Raw genomic sequence first — 24,135 nt, 5'->3', positions numbered from 1 at the left:
GGCTCAGATTCCCCTTTAACCACCCCCCAACTTCCCCTGCAGACTGCCAAGAAGGTACTGAGACCTGAGAATTCAGTGCTCGTGCTGGAGCACCCTAAGCTGCACCCAGCTGGCCCAACCCGAGGTTTTAGCTGGCTGCCCAGGCACGGAAGACACACCCAGACTGTGGGGATTGGCTGCCTCAGCCCATCCGAGCCCAGCCCAGCCTCCTAAGGCCTTCCCTAGGTCAGAGACCAGGGCCAAAGACCTCCCAGCAGAAGCGGAGAGGAGTTTCTGTGGGACAGGCTGTTCCTGACAAAAGGTGCCAGGCTGGGGGTGGCCGGGCTGGAGGGTCCTGGCCTGGAATGGGGAAGGCACTGCCCAAGGCTGGGGTGGCTACAAGCTGCTGGCATGGGAAACTGGTGGTTTCCTGGTAACTGAACTCCCAGCAAATTCCCAAGGATTCAGGCTGGGCCCTTCTGGACTCTAATCAGCCCATCTCTCTCCCTTTCTGTGTGGTTGCCAGATCACTGGAGGCCACTGGTTGTTGGTTTTGGTTGGGCCTTTCTGGACTTTAGATCTCAGCCCTTGTTTACCCACCTCGGAGCCCTCCCTCCCCTGCCCCCAGTAGTTCCTGATCCTGCCCTTCTCCACTGTCCCTGGAGCTCTTCCCTGGGCCTCAGGACCTCATCTTCCATCCCATCTGCCCCGTAGGATGTCACTGCTGAGCCTACCCTGGCTGGGCCTGGGACCGGTGACAACGTCCCCAGGGCTGCTCCTGATGCTGGTTGCAGGCTCCTGGCTCCTCGCCCGCGTCCTGGCCTGGACCTACGCCTTCTATGACAACTGCCGCCGGCTCCAGTGTTTCCCGCAGCCCCCAAAACAGAACTGGTTTTGGGGCCACCTGGGCCTGGTGAGTGTGACAGCAAAATGTGTCTGGGGTCTCAGGGTGGACGGATTTCCAGAGGAGCAGGAATGGTGCTCAGGGAGCTTGGTATTGATGGCGTCTGGGGCGTAGGACCCCAGAGAAGCAAGGGTGATGGCTCATTCATTCCTCTGCTCACACTCATTCCTCTCTTCACTCACTCCTCTACCCACTCACTCATTCCTCTCCTCACTCACTCATCCCTCTACCCACTCACTCATTCCTCTGCCCACTCACTCATTCCTCTCCTGACTCACTCATTCCTCTCCTCACTCATTCCTCTATCCACTCACTCATTCCTCTGCCCACTCACTCATTCCTCTATCCATTCACTCATTCCTCTCCTCACTCACTCATTCCTCTCCTCACTCACTCATTCCTCTCCTCACTCACTCATTCCTCTCCTCACTCACTCATTCCTCTATCCACTCACTCATTCCTCTCCTCATTCACTGATTCCTCTCCTCGCTCACTCATTCCTCTACCCACTCACTCATTCCTCTATCCACTCACTCATTCCTCTATCCACTCACTCATTCTTCTCCTGACTCACTCATTCCTCTCCTCACTCACTGATTCCTCTATCCACTCACTCATTCCTCTATCAACTCACTCATTTCTCTATCCACTCACTCATTTCTCTCCTCACTCACCCATTCCTCTCCTCACTCACCCATTCCTCTCTCCACTCACTCTTTCCTCTCCTCACTCACCCATTCCTCTATCCACTCACTCATTCCTCTACCCACTCACTGATTCCTCTATCCACTCACTCGTTCCTCTACCCACTCACTCATTCTTCTATCCACTCACTCATTCCTCTCCTCACTCACTCATTCCTCTGCCCACTCACTCATTCCTCTCCTCACTCATCCCTCTACCCACTCACTCATTCCTCTACCCACTCACTCATTCCTCTGCTAACTCACTCATTCCTCTATCCACTCACTCATTCCTCTCCTCAATCACTCATTCCTCTACCCACTGACTTATTCCTCTCCTCACTCACTCATTCCTCTATCCACTCACTCATTCCACTCCTCACTCACTCATTCCTCTCCTCACTCACTCATTCCTCTATCCACTCACTCATTCTTCTCCTGACTCACTCATTCCTCTCCTCACTCACTGATTCCTCTATCTACTCACTCATTGCTCTACCCACTCACTTATTCCTCTATCCACTCACTCATTCCTCTCCTCAATCACTCATTCCTCTACCCACTCACTCATTCCTCTACCCACTCACTCATTCCTCTATCCACTCACTCATTCCTCTCCTCACTCACTCATTCCTCTCCTCACTCACTCTTTCCTCTCCTCACTCACTCATTCCTCTACCCACTCACTCATTCCTCTCCTCACTCACTCATTCCTCTGTACCTACTATTTCCATCCTGTTTACCTTCAAATGCTAATGTCTTCTCACACACCCTCACAGACACACACAGCAATAATGTTTGACTGGCTACCTGGACATCCCTTAGCCCGGTCGAGTGGACACCTAGAATTAACCATCACAGGAGTTGACGCCCCCTGACTTGTTTCAGATCACTCCTACAGAGGAGGGCTTGAAGAACTTGACCCAGCTGTCGGCCACCTATTCCCAGGGGTTTACGATATGGATGGGTCCCATCATCCCCTTCATCGTTTTATGCCACCCTGACACCATCCGGTCTATCACCAATGCCTCAGGTACCCATGCAGAGCTTGTGGTGGTGGGTGCAAGGCCAAGCCTCTGCGTGGTCCCTACAGTACCCCGGCCCCTCCTTGACTATTCATGCCCATCACTGAGACTTCCATCTCAAAGTCTTCTCCCTCCATTGCCATCTGCTCCCTGCCTTGGTGTTCTGGGCACCACTGGGGCCCAAGACGTCTCAATTCAGGGCCCTTTCTTGAAGGAACCCCCATGCTTGAGGAGACAGGTCTAGACAGAGACATTTCCAGCTTCATGGGATCAGGAATCGGCAAGAGAGAGATGGGTGTGACACCCCAGAGAGCTGGGTGTTTGATGGGGCAGGCTGGAATGTTTCCTGGAGGAGGAGTTGTTGGAGCTGAGTCTGGACCAATGAGTAGGATTTTTAAAAAAGTGTGTGGCAGGATGATGCAGTGGGCTTCATCGGTATTTGGGGGCCAGGCCAGTACTGGCACAAGCTTTGTCCATCCCTCAGCCCAGAGCAGTAGGAGGACTTGTGGCTGGCAGCAAATCTGGGCTGTTATTTATGTGACGTCCACCTATGATGGGTCTGTTCCTTCTACCTCATCCTGTCACTCATCCACCCTACGTTCACTGCTCTCCTCCTGCAGGCTTCAGGATTCTCCAATAGGAGAACCCACACCAGCTGCTTGATCTCCCCTTGCTCTCTGCTCTTCTCGTCCTTGGACATACCAGGCTCAGCAAGGGAAGTGGCAGCATCCCACAGAAACTATGGTTCTGACCCCAAAATCCTTAGTGACTCTGTGCAGGTCACCAGCTCTCTGGCTGCTGAGGTTTCTTTCAGTTGTGAGTGCTGGAAACTCAACTTTGTGTGCTCTAAGCAAATAAAGAGAATCAAAGTAGTGTAAAGTCCAGGGACGGTGGTCTTCAGGCATGCCTGAATCCAGGTGTCAATGAACATCATCAGGAATCTGTCTCCTTTTCTTAAGTTCACCATTTCTCTGCATCACTTTTTCTTTTAAGGCAGTCTTTCTCTTATGGTGTCAACCATGGGTCCCAGCAGCTCGGTTCTTGTTAGAAAGCTCAGCTTTCCCCCAGAGGTCCCATAAATAGCCTATAGTTTCAATATTATACCTGGTTATATCTTTTCTGTTTAACCTGGGATCGTATGGAGAAGTCATCACGTGTGTGGCTCAGCTTTGACCAAGGACACTTGGGGCATGGCAGAGACTTTCCGGCTCTTCTCTGACATGTGATTTGAAATTGTCTTTTCTCCTCCTTGTCATCCCTTCACCATGTTTGTAGCTTGTCCAAGGTCTGGGAGCTAAGGTCTCTTTGGAATTTGTCAGAGTCATTATTTTAGTCTTCCTGAGCCAGGTTTTGAAATCCATTCCTCTCATGCTTGAAGAAAAGCCTTGGTTACACCTGGGACACGTCTGGGACATTTAAGAAATCATATTTAAACTCTATCTAGGGCCTGTCTGTGGGGTACACAGAGGTCATGTCAGACTATCTCAGGTCCATGTCAGGAGATGACAGAGAGTGCTGGGGCAGACAGGGTGTCCTGGGCTCCTTTAAAGGTATTTTGTAGAGTGTGGAGCTGTGCTTGGTTATTGCAGAACATGTTGGGACATATAGGAGCCACGTCAAGGTGTGCTGGGCTGTGCTATGCCTCGTTAGGTTGTGTCATTTGCAACTGTGCTGTTGCAGCCTGGGCTGGTCCTTCTTCCTCTATCCTCCCTTCGTCTTTTGCCCTTGGCCCCCTTCCCACTATGCTGGGCATGGAGTGGGGAAAGTGCTGGTAGGGAGCCTTGCCCTACACCTGAAGTTCCTCTCTTGCCCTCTACATGGCCCCTCATGATCCTCATTCATGCCAGCTGCCATTGCACCCAAGGATGATCTCTTCATCAGGTTTCTGAAGCCCTGGCTGGGTGAGTACCTGCACATGAAAGGGGTTGGGGACGACCTTGGGCAGGGGTGGGGAAGGTGCTGCTCTTGCCCACTGTCCTTGGTTGCCCTACTAGGAGAAGGGATACTGCTGAGTGGCGGTGACAAATGGAGCCACCACCGTCGGATGCTGACGCCCGCCTTCCATTTCAACATCCTGAAGCCCTATATAAAGATCTTCAACAAGAGTGCGACCATCATGCTTGTGAGTCCCTTGAACTCTGGGTCCCAGCTGGAGTCTTGGGGTGGAGGAACAATGGACAGATCTGGTCTGGAATTTTGGCTCTTCTGGATGACATTGGGCCATTGCTCTTCCTTTCTGAACCTTGGTTTCCTCATCTGTAAAATGGGGAGGATAATCCCTACTTAAAAGGTCATTTACTTGGCACAAGTAGGTTCTCAGAAGGTGTCAATTTCTGTGTTTTTCTCACAGAATCCCTGTAAACTCAAGAGAGTAAAAGTAAAGATTGCGTAGTAGTCATTGCTGAGTACAAATCACTTCAGAACACACTGGCTTAGAGCAAAAAGGGTTTACGATTTCTAACGAGTCTGTGAGACAGCTGGCCAGTTCTTCTGGATGTGGAAGGGATCACTCTTGGCACATGAGAAGCTGTGGGTCCGGTGGGCAGCTTTGTTGATCCTGGCTTAGTTCATTCACATGTTTGGGGCTTCACTAGCTTCAGACTGATCTGGGATGGCCTCAGCTGTGACAGCTGGACTTCCCCCATGTGATTCTCTGCCTCCAGAAGGCACCCGGTTGCTCACATGGCAGAGACTGTGTTCCGAGAAACTGAGAGGAGGCTGCAATGTCGGTGGACATTGTCTCTGCAATGCTTCAAAGTGCAACCAGGTTTGGGTCTATTAGAGTTACTACGTCATCATTTCACCACACTGTATTGGCCAAAGAAAGTCAAAAGTCCAGTACAGACTCAAAGGGGTGTAAAACAGAATGCATCTCTTAATGGGAGTTGCTGAAAAATTACTGTGCAAAGGGTGTGAATACAGGGAGAAGTGAAGAATTGGGGGTCAGGATTTTGTGAAGTGTCTAGGACTTTTTAAAATATGCAAGCTGATAAGTTGGCTTGTTACCATTTCATGGATTCTAACACAAGACACAAGACTCCTGGGTCAGAGACAAAGGGTAGTTGATTACTCATGGCACAATAAGTGACATGTACTTCTTGTTGGTTTGTATCCTTTTTCTGAGTCAACCTAAATTCCATGGGGGTGACACTGGTGGGCCTCTATAGTAGTCTGCTCATGCAGTACATTGTATGACAGACAATGTGCATTAGGCTTAGGGAATCTGCTTTAATAGTGGCAGATACAAGCCTGATACTGGTCCAGGGGGAGTCACTGCCTTGTCTCTCCAGGTTGTTTTCTGCAAACACAACTCTGAGAAATGGCTCAAGTAAGAACATAATGGTCTTGCATTGGTGGCATACCCAGCAAGGATGCTCAGGGCTGATGAAGAAGTGCCTCTTCCAACACAGGGATATTTTTGAAACGAATTTATTGCAATGGAGATGAATAAAGCAAACATTTACTGGGCACTCATCATATGCCTAAAAAAAGTCGTGTCCCAATGCCAGGATATAAGTTGTCTAATTTAATTTTAATAACCCTGTTAGGTTATGGTTATTTTTGTCCTATTGCAGATGACGAACTGAGGGCCAGAGAGATTAGAGAGCTGGACACAGTTCAACCAGTCAGGAGGTGAGCTAGGAGTGGTGGAGCAGAGATTCTATCCTGATTGATCTGGCCCCAAAGCAGATCATCTTGATCTTTATTGAATATTTGACAGGTGGGACCTAGAGGAGTGCACTAGGTTGACCAAGGGCACACAGAGCTTAGGAGACAGAGCTGAAACTTGAATGCTGGTTTCTTGACTCCAAGCCATGGGTCTTCATCTCCTAATACAAACAGCTTCTGCTCCCATCCAAGTCTGGTTCTTGCTGGCAATGGGTTCCTGGGGCAGAGGAGCAGCCGGCTGGTTGTGGGGGAGTCCATCCTGATGCTTCGGGCTGGGGAGGAGCACAAAGGCAGCAGGGCCCAGCTCTAGCTCTCTTCCCTTCTCTGGCCAGGACAAGTGGCAGCACCTGGCCTCAGAGGGCAGCAGTCGTCTGGACATGTTTGAGCACATCAGCCTGATGACCTTGGACAGTCTGCAGAAATGCATCTTCAGCTTTGACAGCCATTGTCAGGAGTGAGTTCCTTCCCAGGGCCTGGGATGTGAATCCACGGACCAAAGGGAGTAAGTTGGGAAGGGAGGAATGAGCAAAGTAACCAGAAGTAACTTTCTGGAGGATTTGTATCATAGCTGTGCTTTGAAGGTCGACGAAGAGAAGAAAGTGTTGTCTTTCCAGGTAGGTAGAAATATTTGGGCAAAAGCAAGGTTAGGATGAGCCAAGCATGTGCAGGAGACAGTAGAAACGAGGTTGTGGAAGTAGGGGCTAGATATTAAGGACACTGAAAATCAGGAAAAGTGGTATGAAGTTTATAAAGAGATTTCCGGAGAGCTTTTGTAATTTCAGCTGATGATGAATGTGGTAAGAGTTGAGCTGTATGGGAAACTGATAGCCCGCCACCACGTCCAGGTAATTTCTGTATTTTTAGTAGAGAGGGGATTCACCATGTTATCCAGGCTGGTCTCGAATTCCTGACCTCAGGTGATCTGCCCTTTTTGGCCTCAGAAAGTGTTGGGATTACAGGCATGAGCCACTGTGCCTGGCTGCTCTTTCTTTCTTACACGGTGAAAGAGAGAGAGGGAGAAAGAGAGATGAGAGAGATTTGGTTATTGGGGCGGGGGGAGGGTAGCTGGAGCAGGGATGAATTGGAAGAGGATGAAGTCTGAGTTGTGTGGACACTTTTGGTAAGAAAAATGATCAGTACTGGATACTGGGTGGGAGAGAGAGGAGAGAAACGTGGTGTCCAAGCTGTACTCTAGGTGCCTAGGTGCATGGAGACACTCTCTCAGATATGAGATGCAGGGAGAGAAGACGGTCTGGAGAGTCAATCTCATGACTGATATCCACCATGTATCTCTAGGACCATCTGTTTCTAGATACTGAGTTTCCTGATGGGAGGTCGCTCCTGGCTGCTGGTGGGAGGTGTTCCTTGGGCTTTGCATATGTTACAGTGCTGCCTCCCTTTCTGCCCTCGGCCTGCAGGAGGCCCAGTGAATATATTGCCACCATCTTGGAGCTCAGTGCCCTTGTAGAGAAAAGAAGCCAGCGTATCTTCCAGCACATGGACTTTCTGTATTACCTCACCCAAGACGGGCAGCGCTTCCGCAGGGCCTGCCGCCTGGTGCATGACTTCACAGATGCTGTCATCCAGGAGCGGCGCCGCACCCTCCCTACTCAGGGTATTGATGATTTCCTCAAGGACAAAGCCAAGTCCAAGACTCTGGATTTCATTGATGTGCTTCTGCTGAGCAAGGTGGGTTTCTCTATGATCTGAATTTAAGTGAGAGAATAGAGCTTGATGTCAAATGTCAGATGAAATAAATTGGTCTTGATCCAAAGGGCACTGGGAGCCATGGAAGATGCTTGAGAAATGGAAGGTCACAGATAGGTTTTAGAGATGACTTTACTGCATGCAGCTCATGGGGCACTGCTAATTTTGAAACTGTGAAGAGCCTGAGATTTTACTTAACTTACAAGTTACTGTGTTAGTCTTTCACATTTTTATGTATATCTATATGTTTATGTCTATGTCTATATCTATGATGACAGATGCACCAAACCCCTGGATCATAGCAGCCCATTAGCTATTTACAGCAATAACATCAGACAGAGTAGGATTGTAGTGCTGGTTCCCCATTCCTAGGGCAACACAATGTTTTTTACCTGTAAATGCACAAGAATTTGCACCATAGGAGAGGGGCCCCCACATGATGAGTCTTATATCTTATATAGGACTGCTAGCTCATATGTTCCTTCTTTCTTACAGGGTGAAAGTTGAGAGAGAGAGAGAGAGAGAGAGAGAGAGAGAGAGAGAGAGACAGAGAAGAGAGAGAGAGAGAGAGAGAGAGAGAGAGAGAGAGAGAGAGAGAGAGAGAGAGAATGCTTTGTTCTGGAGTATAAATTACTCCTCTCCTGTGAGATGGCAATTTCTATAGTTTTATAACCCATATATCTTCTGGAAAGATAAGACTCTCTGAGTTTACCACTCTAGAATGTGAGCAAATATTTTTGGAGCAATACATAATTTCTGACCTCCAAGGCAAATTGCCATTCAAATATCCTGTACCCCAGGTTGCCAGTATCTTTTCCTCTGAAAGTCTGTATTATGCAGAAAAAGAAAACATTCGAGAGCCATTGATTCCTGCCACCAGGGTCCAAAGAGGAGACAAAGAAGCTGGGGGAGGCCCTCGGAGTTGGGGCTCTGGTGACGGTGAACAAGAGAGATTTAGGCGTGCAGAGTGGATTTGAGTTTTCTTAAGAAGATCAGAGCTTCAGAGATCATCTCAGGTTAGACTCTGAAGTCTCAGAGATAGTATACTTTGTGTGTGTGTGTGTGTGTGTGTGTGTGTGTGTGTGTGTGTGTGTGTCTTTCTTTCTCTTCAGGATGAAGATGGGAAGGCGTTGGCAAATGAGGATATAAGAGCAGAGGCTGACACCTTCATGTTTGCAGGTGAGGGTCCCAGTGTGGGACTACAATGGGGACAGAAGTCCCTCCATCTCAGGATCCAGGTGGGTGGACCCTGGATCACTCCATTCTGCCCATCTTCCCCCTCCCTCCATCCTCCTGAGGGGCTCAATATCTGGGCGCTGTCCACCCTCTGGTGCTGAAGTCAAGCTTACCTGGCTGCTCCTCAGGCCATGACACCACGGCCAGTGGTCTCTCCTGGGTCCTGTACAACCTTGCGAGGCACCCAGAATACCAGGAGCGCTGCCGACAGGAGGTGCAAGAGCTTCTGAAGGACCGCGATCCTAAAGAGATTGAATGGTGAGTGCAGGTTCTTCTGGCCTGTTCCTGAGCCCATCATTTGTTCTGCTCCCCAAGTGAGGAGGGGTGGAGGAGTTGTTTTGTTGATTCTTCCACTATTGTGTAGTGGGTATAAAAGCAGAAGACCACAGGCAGGGCTTGACACCCAGCCTGGCTGTCAGGGGAAACGTTGCAGGCCTTTAGGACCAAAAGACCCGGGCTGCTGAGAGAATTGGTGACAGTATGTGAGGACAGATAATGCCACTTTGCACATGTTCAGCAAATGAACTTCCCCTCCACTCTCTTTCTTTTCTCCCAGAAATATCATTTTTTTCGAACATCCTCACTTCTTGAATGTTTGCTCATGTGGCGAGGGGGAAGTTGTTTTTGTCAATTCTTCCATTATTGCTTAGCAGTACTAGGAGTAGAGCCCAGAGACAGAACTTGGTATCTAGCTTGGCTCACAGGGGAAAATTTTCAGGCTTTTGGGACACAGAGTCCTAGCCTGCTGAGAGAACTAGTGACAATATGTGAAGGCAGATGATGACACCTAGACACGTTCAATCAATGAATTTTACCTTCACTTCTTTCCTATTTTCTCTGAATTAGCATTTTTTTGAACATCTTTACTTCCTGAAAGTTTGCTCTTTTGTTCACTAATTCCTACCCTCCAGTCCAGTCCAGGGAGTTGTTAGGAAGACCTGGGGGTAAAAGTCATGTATCTTTGTCTAGAACACCTACATCATTCATCCATTCAGTCTTCATTCAGCACACTCTTCCATACACGTTTCCAATGCCAGTTCTGTTCCCAGCACCTTTCTGTGCTCTGGAGACCTGGAAAGAACCCTGCCTATGGATGTGTCTTCCAGGTACTCCCAGCCTAGTGGGAACAGTCCCAGTGCAAGACATTCCCAGTCCACATGGGCAAGAATAGAGTTGAGAGCAAGAGAAGCATGGCTGGGAGTACAGAAAGTGTTTCAAGCCAGATGTGTTGGCTGTCACTCGTGATACCAAGTACCAAGGAGGCTGAAGTGGGAGAATCATTTGAGGTCAAGTTTAAGATCAACCTGGACAATACAGAAAGAACCCATTTCTAAAAAAGTAAAAAACCAAAATACTAAAGTGCAACTGAAACCCTGAATGATGATCAGTAGATGTTTGGATGCTGTAGTGCTCTAGGTGAAAAAGACAATCTGGGCAAAAATGCAGAAAGGGGGAGTGGGAGAGAGGGAGAAGAGGGAAAGAGAGGTTTGTGCATTGGGGGAAGGAGATGATCATAAAGGGAGAAAGAAGTAAGAGGGAAGGAAAGTGAGGGAGAGCAAGATAAAGAGAGGAGGGAAGACAGAAGAAGACAGAGAGAGAATGAGAGAGGAAGGAACTGAGTTATGATGAGATAATAACCATGGCAGTGAAAGCGGAGTCTGGCTGTGGAAGGCATGGGAAAATGGTAATGGCTTCCATTTTAACCCAAAGGCAATGGGGAGCCATAACAAGTGGTTCAGCATGGGAGTGACAGGTCATATCTGGGCACCAGAAAAATCTTTTCAGGGCTACTGTGGATAGAAGACCAGCTGTAGAATGAAGTCCCAGTGAAGACATTCTGGGACCTGAGCCAGGCCAGAGGCTGGGGATGGAGAGGAGGCAATGGATTGGACAGGTGTTTTGGAGACAGTGTCTTCCCGTCCAAGCCTTTGCTCAGCACAGCAGTCTTAAAAGGTGGCAAAACTTTTTGTGCTTTTAAAAACCAAAATATCAAGAAATATTGCACATTTTGTAAAAAAAAAAAAAAAAAAGTGCCCAAAAATTTATAAAAATGAGCTTCCTTCTTAAGTCTCACCCTAGCAGTTTCTACCATCAATGGTTTTGTGTGTGTCCCTCCAGAAAATGGCTATCCTGATTCCCACATTACATGAACACACACTCTTTGTATACAAATAAGAGCGTATAAAATAGACATAGTATTTTTTCCCAAGATGGTGGATTGGAGGCAATGTCAGTGTGCCTCTCCCATGTGGAAGGACAGAATAGTGTGTAGAGATTCACACTGTGAACTTTCTTTTCCCAAGAAACAACACAGGGACTTAACAGGAAAACCAAAAGAATCCACAGGTCCTTCAATAGAAACTGCAGGCTGCATCCCACTCTGTAAGACAGGTGAAAACCTGTAAATCCACAGAGGGTGAGAGGGGGAGAGACTGCCTCGAGGATACACATCTTCACTGAGGAATCTGAAATTCCAGACCACAGGGGAAGGCCTTAACTCTACCCAGGGCTTGAACTGATCTAAGGAGTGGTGAGAAATATAAAAGTAGAAGCAGCAGTAGGAAGTGCCTTTCAGGCATTCCCAATCTCCAGCATGGACTGAGGGAAGCCATTCCTTATTGTATCTCACAGGGGGCCTTGGGGAAGTCAGACAACTAGCTCAGACAGGGGTCACAGGTTGAACGAAATGACCAACTGAATTTCTTGATAAAACCTCGAGTGGGAATGAACTCCCTTGAACAGAACCTGGAAGGCAAGCAGGAAGTGTGCTGTAGACAGGAGTTCAGGAGCTGGGTGCCTGGCCTTGGACAGGGACAAAAAAGGGCGTGGCCTGAAAGCATTGGTATTTCTGTGGAAAAAGCTTATGGCCTGGGGCAAATCTTAGTTCTGTTCACAGAGGATCTAAATCCAGTGCTATGAGTGGAACACTGCAGGTGTGAGACCCACCTTGTGCCAACTGCATGGGAGCTGGGTGAGGCTTACTGCCACCTGCTACTCTCCACTCCTTTGGCAAACTCCTCTGTGAGGCAGGGGCAGTTATACTCACCTCTGGAACATTACCCCAGTGACCTGAGAACAAGAACGGCCCTCTGACTCTCACAGGGCAAAACAAACAAACAAAAAAACACTTGCAAAAAAAAAAAAAAAAAAAAAAACCTAGGGATAGACTTAACCAAGGAGGTTAAAGCTCTCTACAATGAGAACTACAAAGCAGTGCTGGACAAAACCATAGCTGACACAACCCAGTGAAAACATATCCCATGTTCATGGATTGGAAGAATCAATATTGTGAAAATGATCACACTGTGCAAAGCAATCTACAGATTTAATGCAATGCCTATTAAAATAGCTTCATCATTTTTCACACAACTGGGAAAGGCAATTCTAAAATTCATATAGAACCAAAAAAGAGCCTGCGTAGTCAAAGCAATACCAGGCAAAAAGAAAAAGTTTGAAGGCATCACATTACTGGACTTCAAATGACATTACAAGGCTACAGTCACCAAAACAGCATGGTACTGGTATAAAAGTAGGCGTTTAGACCAATGGAACAGAAAGGAGGACCCAGAAATAAAGCCAAATACTTACAGCCAACTGATCTTTGACAAAGCACACAAAAACATAAATAGGGGAAAGGACACCCTATTCAATAAATGGTGCTGGGAAAGCTGGATAGCCATATGTAGAAAAATGAAACTGGATCCTCATCTCTCACCTTGTACAAAAATCAAAGGCTTAAATCTAAGACCTGAGAGCATAACAATTCTATAAGATAACCTTGGAAAAACTCTTCTGGACATTGGCCTAGGCAAAGAATTCATGATCAAGACCACAAAAGCAAATACAACAAAAACAAAAATAAATCAGTGGAACTTAATTAAACTAAAAAGCTTCTGTACAACAAAATAATAATAATAATAATAACAATAATAGCAGAGTTAACAGACAACCTATAAAGTAGGAGAAATTTTTGCAAACTATCCATCTGACAAGAGGCTAGTATCCAGAATCTACAAGGAACTCAAACAAATCAGCAAGAAAAAAAAAACAATTCCATCAAAAAGTGGACAAAGGACACCAATAGATAATTCTCAAAAGAAGATACACAAACAGCCAAGAAACATATGAAAAAATGCACAACATTGCTAATCATCAAGGATATGCAAATTAAAACCATAATGAGATACCACCTTATTTCTACAAGAATGGCCATAATTAAAAAGTTCAAAAACAACAGATGCATGCTGTGGATGTAGTGAGAAGTGAAATGTAGTGAAATGCTCATACACTGCTATGAAATTAACACAACCTCTGTGGAAAACAGTAAGGATATTCTTCAGGGAACTGAAAGTAAAGCTACCATTCCATCCAGCAATCTCATTACTAGGTATCCACCCAAAGGAAAAGTCATTACATGAAAAAGACAAAAGCACACACATGCTTACAGTAGCACAATTCACAACTGTAAAGATACGGAACCAACCTAAGTGCCCGTTGACCAATCAGTGGATAAAGAAAATGTGGCATATATACACCATGGAATACTACTCAGCCATAAAAAGGAATGAAATAATGTCTTTTGCTGCAATTTGGATGGAGTTGGAGGCCATTATTCTAAGTGAAGTAAGTCAAGAATAGAAAACAAAATACCATATATTTTCACCTATATGTGGGAGTTAAGCTGTGAGGACACAAATACATACAGAGTGATATAATGAGCTATGGAGACTTGGAGATCAAGGTTGGGAGATGGGTAAGGGAGAAAAAACTACATATTGGGGACAGTATACACTTGGGTGATGGGTGCACTAAAACCTCAGAATTCACCACTATAGAAATCATCCATGTAACCAAACCACTTGTACGCCAAATGCTATTGAAATAAAAAGAAATAAAGTAGACACATATCTTCACATTAACAATATATCTTTGGGAGCTTTTCTTTTCTTTTTCTCAAAATATGAGTTTTGGAATATTTGTTTTATTTTTAATTGACAAATTTTACTTATATATATATATAGGGTGCAACGTGATGTTATGATATATGTATACAATGTGGAATGATTAAGTCAATTTAATAAACATACCCATCATCTCATATACTCATCATTTTTGTGGTGAGAACTTTTGAAATTTGCTCTTTTAGCAATTTTGAGAAATATATTATTATTATCTGTAGTCACCATGCATGTAATAGATCTCAAAACTTATTTCTCCTGTGTAACGGAAACTTGTACCCTCTGACCAATGTCTTTCCATTCTTTCTTCTTCCCTTCTCTGGTAACCATCATTCTCTTCTTGGTTTCTATGATTTCTGTATTAGCTATTTTAGATCTCACAGGTAATTAAAGTCACCTGCTATTTGTCTTCTTGTGCCTGGCTTATTTCACTTAGCGTAATGTCCTCCAGGTTCTTCCATGTTGTCACAAATGAAAGAATTTTCTTCTGTTTTTAAGGCTGAATAGCACTCCGTTCTGTATATATACCACATGGAAAATGAGTTTTGAATTACAAAAGCAATGATGAGAACAGGTTCTTCTTGCACTCAATGAGACATTACAGATAAGACAAGGGTTATCCTTGACATTCCTGCTACCCCACCAAATCTTCCTTTTTTCTGAGTGCTGAATAGCATTCTATGTTTTATTTGTCCCATCCCTTTCTTGAAGACACTTGTATAAACATTTCCAATCATTGTAGATATGGTCAATTTGCCTTCCAGAGTCTCTGTACTGATTTACCTTCTGGACTGCATTGTGTGACAGGACTAGTGATCCTCATTTTCTCCTTTAGTGTAGCTGTATAGTGTTCCATTCTGTGGATGTTTGTTGCGGGAAGTCAGGGACCCTGAATGGAGGTACCAGCTGGAGCCCCAGCAGAGAAACATAAATTGTGAAGATTTCATTTTAATATGGACATTTATCAGGTCCCAAATAATGCTTTTATAATTTCTTACTCCTGTCTTTACTCTAATCTCTTAATCCTGTTATCTTCATAAGGTGAGGACGTACGTCAATTCAGGATCATTGTGATAATTGTGTTAACTGTACAAATTGATTGCAAAACATGTGTGTTTGAACAATATGAATTCAGTGCACCTTGAAAAAGAACAGAATAACAGCAATTTTTAGGGAACAAGGGAAGACAACCATAAGGTTTGACTGCCTGCAGGGTTGGGCAAAAAGAGCCATATTTTTCTCCTTGCAGAGAGCCTACAAATGGACGTGCAAGTAGGGAAGATATTGCTAAATTCTTTTCTTAGCAAGGAATATTCATACCCTGGGAAAGGCATGCATTCCTGGGGGGAGGCCTATAATGGCCGCTCTGGGAATGTCTGTCTTATGTGGCTGAGATAAGGACTGAGATTCACCCTGGTCTCCTACAGCACCCTCAGGCTTACTAGGGTGGGGAAAACTCTGCGCTGGTAAACTTGTGGTCAGACCAGTTCTCTGCTATCAAACCCTGTTTTCTGTTGTCTAGGATGCTTATCAAGACAATATATGCACTGCTGAACATAGACCCTTATCAGTAGTTTGGCTTTTGCACTTTGCCTTGTGGTCTTTGTTAGACCCTTATCAGTAGTTCTGCTTTTGCCCTTTGTCCTGTTCCCTCAGAAGTGGTCTTTGTTAGACCCTTATTAGTAGTTCTGCTTTTTGCCCTTTGAAGCATGTGATCTTTCTACCTACTTCCAGTTCTTACACCCCCTCCCCTTTTGAAATCCTTAATAAAAGCTTGCTGGTTTTGAGGCTCAGGTGGGCATCATGGTCCTACCAATATGTGATGTCACCCTCGGTGGCCCAGCTGTAAAATTCCTTTCTTTATACTGTCTCTCTTTATTTCTCAGCTGGCTGACACTTATGGAAAATAGAAATAACCTACACTGAAATATTGGGGTTGGGTTCCCCCAATAGATGTTTATCTAAACATCTCCCCATCTATGTATATTTGGCTTGTTTCATCCTTTTGCTAAATTAAACCTGTGCAATTGGCATGTGTCTACAGTGATCATTGCTCATATGTGTAAGCATCTCTGCAGGACAAATTCCCAAAAGTGCAATTGCTGAATCAAGGACCATTTGCATTCTACAATTGTAATAATGATTGCAAATCCATTTCTATATTTGCTGAGTTTGATGGCACAAGCTTTCCCACAAATTTGCCAATAGTGTTATTGTATTACTAAATTTAAAATGTTTGTCGGTCTTCACATTTCATCTTTTAATGAGCATTTTCTTAAATAAGAGTGAGAGAGAGCATCCTTTGCCCAAGTTGATAAGCCACTTATGTTCTTTCTATGGGAGTGGTGATCTTATATTTTCCGCTGTTTTTCTTTGGGTTCCTTTTTCTTATTTACTTATAAGAATGTGTACCACAATTAATGGTTTTTTTCTGTCTTTTGTTGCAAAATATTGCCTTTTGACTTTTTTGGAGGGTACTTTTGGCTAATTCTTATAAAGTTACATTTGTCCATATTTTCTTTTGTACCATACTACCCATCTATTTCCCAGAGTTTTGTGGAGCTTTCTTTAGCAGATGGGAAGTTTTCACTTATTCACACGTCTGTCTCTGACCTTTTTAGTCGTTTGAATGCATCCTTTTTTATGGCATTGCCAGACTATTTTTATTACTGTGACTTTTTTTTTCTTTTTGCTTTTTTTGAGACGGAGTCTAGCTGGAGTGCAGCAGTGCGATCTCGGCTTACCAAAACCTCCCATCTCCCGGGTTCAAGAGATTCTCCTGACTCAGTCTCCTGAATAGCTGGGATTACAGGCACTGTCCACCATGCCCAGCTAATTTTTGTATTTTTAGTAGAGACGAGGTTTCACCACGTTGGTCAGGCTGGTCTCAAACTCCTGACCTCAAGTGATCCGCTCACCTCGGCTTCCCAATACTGTGACTTTCTAATAGGTTTTAATATGTGGCAGAGTGGCTTTTTCTGTTGTTGTTGTTAAGTCAACCCTTACAAACATTTGTTGTATGGTAAAGTGTATGTTTCATTTGGATTGAGGGAAATTTATAATGAAATACAGAGATTTCATGTTTCCTTTTAAGTTTAATCCAGGTATTTTATATTATTTTGACTAGTATATTTTCTTTTATTATGTTTTCAGTTGATGGTTATTTCTACATGGTAAAACTAATGATTTATGCAAATAAATTCTGTGCCCAATGAACATAGTACATGCTAAAGATGGTGTTGTGTATCAAGAGAAAAACTATAGATAATTAAGTAAAAGTTCTTGGGACAACTGGAAAGCCTTCTGGAAAAAAGGCAACTGAACCTGGTTCTCATGTCTTATGACAAGATAATGTTCAGATTAATCATTTTTTTCTAAAAGAGTCCTAAAAGCTCTGGAAGGAACCATGAGAAAATTATTTCATAGCTCCAGAGTAGGGATAACCTTATTTTTACATAAATCCCAGGGGCTATGAAAAACTGATACACTGTTAAATGAGAAAAGATACAGGCCAGGCATGGTGGTTCATGCCTGTAATCCCAGTACTTTGTGAGGCCAAGATGGGGAGATCACTTGAGATCAGGAGTTCAAGACCAGCCTTGTCCACATGGGGAAACCCCGTCTCTACTAAAAATGAAAAAAATTAGCTGGCTGTGGTGGTGAATGCCTGTAGTCCCAGCTACTTGGAAGGCTGAGGCAGGAGAATCACTCGAACCTGGGAGGCGGAGGCTGCAGTGAGCCGAGATTGTGCCACTGCACTCCAGCCAGGGCAACAGTGACTCCATTCTAGCCCCCCACTCCCCCAAAAAGGATACATAGTAGTGTCTATAGTAGATGCTGTGCTCCCATATAATTTTTTAAGATGCTAAAAATTAGCCCAGAAAGCATACATTAAGAAAATAATAATCTGGCATCGTGTGGGGAGAAGTAAATGGCATTGGGCCATAGAGGTGGATTATGTTTTAAAGTTCTCAAATTCTGAACCAAATAAGTGCACACAATATTAAAATTTTAAATAGCCACTGCAAAAGAAGAAAGATTAAGCAGAGAATTCAGTTCCTTTGCTGGATCTTAAATGTTTATAAACATTTTCCAGTGGGGCCTCTAGTGTTTTCTAAGTGTAAAATCACTATCTGCCAAAATGATATATTTGCTCCCACATTTCAAATTGCATGACTCTTTCTTTCCCTTGCCTAATTGAACGTTCTGGTATCTCTAGTACCATGCTAAATAAGAGCAAAACATTGGATCTGGGTATTTTGTTTGTTACTCATTTGCATTTGAGTTTGCTTTCTTGCCACAGACAATGTTTATTTTTACGCAAATTTGTTAACCTTTTACCGCTGGCTTCTGGGTGTTTTCCTCAGAGTATTTATTTTTAACTGCTTGGCTAAATTTTCTCTGATGCTTTCCTAATTGTCTGCTTCTCTAATTGTTTTCTGCTTTTAAAAATTCTCAAATGTTTGGTCCCCATGGAGTTTATTTTGTGACAGGGAGAAAATGTCTCATCTGGAAATAGAAAAGGTGGAGAGTTGTGTCTTCGCTCTCCTGATAATGATTGGGGCTGGGGTGTTTCCTTAGGGACGACCTGGCCCAGCTGCCCTTCCTGACCATGTGCGTGAAGGAGAGCCTGCGGTTACATCCCCCAGCTCCCTTCATCTCCCGACACTGCACACAGGACATTGTTCTTCCAGATGGCCGAGTCATCCCAAAAGGTGCCCACAGCCTCATGAGGAGGAGCCTCCCAGGTAGGAAGATGGGCCCCTCAGGGGATCCTCGTCCTGACTGCCCCCTTCTCTCCCACAGGCATTATCTGCGTCATCAATATTATAGGGGTCCATCACAACCCAACCGTGTGGCCGGATCCTGAGGTGCTGCCTTCCTCATTCACCACCACCACTCCCATCCTCTACTCTTTTTTTGTTTTGTTTTTTGTCAATTCCAATGTTCCTAGTGGAGGGGGCAGGGTTTTGATGAGGAAAATCCAACATCACCTCGCCCCAACACACACATTTGTCTCTCCAACAAGGTTGCTGGACCTAGGAGACCTCACCCAGCAAACCTATGTCTCACCTGCAGGTCTATGACCCCTTCCGCTTCGACCCAGAGAACAGCAAGGAGAGGTCACCTCTGGCTTTTATTCCCTTCTCTGCAGGGCCCAGGTAAGAGCATCCTGTGTCTGAGGCAGGGATGGGGTGATGTTTGCGGGAGTGGAAAAAGGAGGACGTTACAGATGGTCCCAGTTCTAGCTCTTCCCTCCATTCCTTCACAGTTTATGGGAAAACGTCCATGGAATGGGGATGAGTAGGTCCTACAGGGGTCCTGAGTGCTTAAAATCCCCTTCTCTATCTGCTGGTCTGAGCTGGGAGCTGGAGTCTGGCCCAGGCTCTGGGACATGCAAGTCCACATGGGGGTCCCAGGCACGCTTAATCCCTCTCTATATCTCTCAGGCTGAGCTGGGTGTGGTTGGGGGGGTCCCGGGTCAGGCTCCTGGAGTGATGGGACCCAAATGCGGGTCTTGGGTGCAGTCACAGTCCACTCTCCCGCCTGCAGGAACTGCATCGGGCAGGCGTTCGCCATGGCAGAGATGAAAACAGTCCTGGCACTGATGCTGCTGCACTTCCGGTTCCTGCCGGATCACACTGAGCCCCGCCGGAAGCCGGAGTTGATCTTGCGCGCTGAGGGCGGGCTTTGGCTGCGGGTGGAGCCCTTGAACGCAGGCTTGCAGTGACCATCTGACCCATCCACCTTATTTTGCAGATTCTCGTGAATAAAACGGTGCTGTCACCTCTGCCTGGGCCTCACTGACTGCCGGCAGGTGGCTCTTGGGGATTGGGAGACTTCAGGGTGAGGTCTAACCTCGGTGGGTTGGGCGGGGTGTTGTCCCTGACCCCAAGACCCTGACTGCCTCTTTGGCTGAGCTTAGGGCCTCCATGCCTAGAGCAGGGTCTCTCAGAGCCCAAGTGTGGACTTCATCCTGTGGACAATATGGAGTCATAGGAGGTTTTTGAGCAGGAGAGGGACCAGGATTAAGAACGGATTTAAGAAGCGAGACCCAGGCTGGGTCAGTGAGAAGCAACCGTAGAGGCAGATCCTTTCTTCCGGTCTGGGAGTGTCCCAAGACTGAGGTTCCTGGCCAGTTCAGAACATAGGGATAGAAGGGTGCAGCTTTTACCCTGGCAGGCTCTCAGGAATTCTCAATTTCCTTTCCTGCCAACCTCCCACCCTACGTCTCCCCTTTCCAGTTGATCACTTTTCTGACCCCCTTTCCCTAACTTCAGATAGCTCCATTTTTTCCTCTTTTGAGCCCTCTGACTCTGCCCAGGCAGCCCGTCCATCAGGTACTACCTGAATCCTCCCCCTACTCTCTTCTGTTATGTGCCAGGCACTCTCTCAAGTGTCAGAGGTTGAGCACGTCCTCACCCTTTCACCTCTAGATTCCTCCTTCATTCCCATCACTGACCCATCTTGGGGTGGGGTGCAGTCAGGACCTTCTCATTTGACCCTTGAGATTCAAAGCCAGATGATTGGAAACAAAACACTACCCCAAAGTTATGGGATCTGGAGCCAGACTGTGGTGCTGAAGTCTCACATTTGCCGTGTGACTTGAGCCAGTTAATTCCCCTCTATGCACTTCAGTTTCCTCAAACATATAATGCGGGCAACAACCTACCTCAGGGTTTTTCTGAAGACAAAGTTTGAGGAACTCAGAACTGTGCCTGGTGCCCATTGGATGCTTAATAAATGTGGCCATTATTACCTCCTCTCTGAGAAAGTCTGGCTAATAAAGCATGTTGCCTTTAGAGATAGTTATTTTCTACTATGACTTTAAAGACTGTTTTGGAACTTATAGGCAAAAATTCTGATATTTGTGCTCCTTGAATAAGCTCCTGGTTGCCATGGTGCTTCATTGATGATAACCACACATGCAAGTGTTGTCCAGAGTATGCAGGATAAGGCAAAGGATCGTTTGTTTTTGTTTGGAATTTTATAGTATAAACATAGGATAAAACTTCTTCCAACCATATCACCTTTTGACCTTGCAAGGCCATGATCTCTGCTTTTCTGGAATGAAATCTCTTTCAGTGTTGACCTTCACATTCTAGCACCAGCAGGAAGCACAGGCGAGGGCACTATGAGTAGCATTAGAAGAGAATTCACACTGTAAAAATAATTCATTCCTTAGCTGGTGGAACCGATGGCTAGAACCAGAAAACCAGAAAAATGATGCCTCCATTGGAGGTAAGGGAGTGCATATCCTAGAATGACCCACTGAGATTGCAGAGCAACTGTGTCAAAAATGCTTGGAGGAGAGACGAGGCTATCTTATCAGGACATATTACAGATCTATTATTAAGATATATTAAGTCCTATTACCAATCTCCTTTTTTCTCTCTTCCTCCCTTTGCCAGATTTTGCTCCAAATTCTTAGCTATTACATTTCCTGTACAGGTAAAAAAATTTAAAGAACTCCCTTTTTACCTGACACCTGCTTTCTCTCTCTCTCTGGCTTCCTCTCTCTGTCTCTCTCTCTTTATTCTGTCTATGTCTCTGTATCTCTCTCTTTTTTCTGTCTATGTCTCTGTATCTCTCTTTGTCTTCTATCTCTGTCTCTGTATCTCTGTCTCTCTCTCCTTCTTGGTCTCTCTCCACTTTTGGATTCTGACATCCTTCACTCAACTCAACATATTAATGTCCACACCCAAACTTAGGCTATATCTCTCCCAAAGACAGTGAGGAACTTTATATAAGAACCAGTTTCTCTGAGGGAAGTAGTTTATTTTCCTTTGTACATTTCTTCTAATTAAAAGGATAATATTTATAAAACACTGGACACAGTGCTGATGCATAGAAAAAACTTAATGCTTGGTGGGATTTATGACTATCATGTTATTCTTACTTTTTCTTACACTAGGGGAAAATAAAATATATTTTGCCTGTCCATTTAAGAAGAACCATGTTCATAAGTGCCCAGACACATCCATGTGATGATCCCCACCTGTCCATAGATAGAAAACACATTTCTAGGCACAGATAATAGGATGAAGTTCATCACAATGGCTCATAAACAAGAGATTGTGATCACTTGAGGCTAAGCAAAAAGGGATAAGAAACAATAGCTAGTATGTATCAAATACATATTTTCACATACCTGAACCCTTACAACAGTCCTATGGGGACAGACATTATCTTCAGCTCTTCTATTATATTTTATCACCACCAAATTGGCACGCAGGAGCTTAGAAGACAGAATTTTCTGTAAAAGTTTTTATTTATGGCATTCTTCAGCTCCTTGTTCCTTAAGCTGAAAATGATTGGGCTAAGGAAGGGGGTGAAGACAGTATAGGTGGTGGCTATCAAGGCGTCACTGTACATAGAATGGAGGCCCTTGGGCTTGAGGTAGATAAGGGAGGCAAAACTATAGTGCACGACCACCACAGTGAGGTGGGATACACATGTGGAGAAAGTCTTGTGCCGGCCCTCAGGAGAGGGAATCCTCAAGATGGCAGCCACAATGAAGACATAGGAGAGGATGATGAGGAATAAACAGCCTATCAGGGCTGTGACACACACCAGCATCACACCCATGATGACAGATGATGTCTTGTTCCCACAGGCCAACTTCAAGAGGGAAAGCACATGACAGGCAAAATGGTGGATCACGTTAGACCCACAGAAAGTGAGGTGAAACACTATCATTGTCACCATCATCCCCATGACTGAGCCACCAGCCCAGGTCCAGGCCACAAGACAGGCACAGTCACGGGGGCTCATGAGCACGTTGTAACGCAGTGGGTGGCAGATGGCCACGTAACGATCATAGCCCATGACCATGAGAAGGAAGGAGTGAGTGAAGCCAAACATGAAGGAGAAGAACATCTGACTGGCACAAGACACAAAGGTGATGGAACGATGGGTGAAGAGCAGATTGGCCAGCATGCGAGGGGTGATGGCAACAGTGAACAGAATCTCAGAGATGGAGAGGGCACACAAGAAGAGGTACATGGGTGTGTGGAGTCTGTATTCAATCCAGATTGTGGCCATGATGAGAAGGTTACCAAGCAATGTGAACAGGAACATCAGGAGGTAGAGCAGGAACAAGACAGGCAGGAGCTGCTGGGGGAAGGCTGAGAAGCCAAAGAGGATAAATTCAGACATGATGCTGTAGTTCTGACCAGGCATGGATACTGCATCTGGTGAGATTAGAAACAGAATTAAATGACAGTGGTTAAAACATAGACTGTAGCACAGATCAAATGACAACTCAACAGCTCTATGCTATTCAACAACTGGTAGAATTTTCTGGGTCTCACTTTCCTCATCTGTAAAATGGAGTAAATAATAATAGTTCTTAACATTCAGCAATGTGACAAAGATCAAATGACCTTAATATATTAGATGATCATGTCAGATTTTGGCTACTAACTATTAACGCTGACTAACATAAAGAAAAGTTTCAATACTTGGAGCCATTAGAGACAGGCATAGATGATCAGGATCAGAGTCTCTTGATAACGTGCCAGTTCTAGAAAACATACATTTTGATCTTGGGGTTTAAAAGTTTTTTTCCTGAGAGTCTTTATCTTTTAGTTGCTTATTTAACTCAATTACATTTATTTTAATACTGATTTATTGATACTCATTTGTGCCATCCTATTTCAAATTGTATATTTACTATTCTAAAAAATCTGAATAGAAAATTTGAAAGAAAAGGCTGGATACATACCTGTCAGACAAATATGCACCAAATGAAAGCTGAGGTTGCAATCTTAATAATAATAAAAGGTGGAATTTATGGAAACAATTATCACAATGTCTCTAATACCATATGCCACTCCAGGGAACCAGAGTTCCTTGAGATATGGCTGACCTGTGGTCTGGACACAGAAGAAAGCCTTAGGCACCTTGCACCAGTGTGAAATGAAACTTCCACTAAGTAATGGGATAATATTAAAAGCCTGGAGGTACTAGAT

At 45.0% G+C, this 24,135-nt stretch overlaps 2 protein-coding genes across 5 annotated transcripts; one reads left to right on the top strand and one right to left on the bottom strand.

The window, feature by feature from the left end:
- The first annotated feature begins 240 nt into the window (after positions 1-240).
- Positions 241-19,954, top strand: LOC104661013 (cytochrome P450 4F12). Of its 4 annotated transcripts, XM_010361510.2 has the most exons (13): positions 241-301; positions 694-892; positions 2,455-2,599; positions 4,439-4,492; positions 4,586-4,713; positions 6,593-6,714; positions 7,679-7,949; positions 9,080-9,146; positions 9,332-9,461; positions 18,743-18,876; positions 18,968-19,032; positions 19,241-19,323; positions 19,715-19,954. In XM_010361510.2, exons 2-13 carry the CDS (start codon positions 695-697, stop codon positions 19,890-19,892), a joined length of 1,575 nt encoding a protein of 524 aa, XP_010359812.1. In that variant the 5' UTR covers positions 241-301; position 694; the 3' UTR covers positions 19,893-19,954. The 4 variants fall into 4 exon arrangements, with proteins under 4 accessions (XP_010359812.1, XP_010359815.1, XP_030791139.1 ...); XM_010361513.2 differs by having other exon boundaries at positions 4,439-4,713; positions 19,715-19,948; XM_030935278.1 differs by lacking the exon at positions 241-301 and adding an exon at positions 353-412 and having other exon boundaries at positions 4,439-4,713; positions 19,715-19,948.
- A 2,421-nt stretch (positions 19,955-22,375) lies between these two features.
- LOC104661136 (olfactory receptor 10H3-like) lies at positions 22,376-23,344 on the bottom strand. Its single transcript, XM_010361702.1, has one exon. The coding sequence runs from the start codon at positions 23,342-23,344 to the stop codon at positions 22,376-22,378; it is 969 nt and encodes a 322-aa protein (XP_010360004.1).
- Between the last annotated feature and the right edge of the window lie 791 nt (positions 23,345-24,135).

The sequence above is a fragment of the Rhinopithecus roxellana genome, chromosome 8, assembly GCF_007565055.1.
Source record: "Rhinopithecus roxellana isolate Shanxi Qingling chromosome 8, ASM756505v1, whole genome shotgun sequence".
NCBI classification, from domain to species: Eukaryota; Metazoa; Chordata; class Mammalia; order Primates; family Cercopithecidae; genus Rhinopithecus; species Rhinopithecus roxellana.
This window is presented reverse-complemented; position numbering and strand designations above follow the sequence as displayed.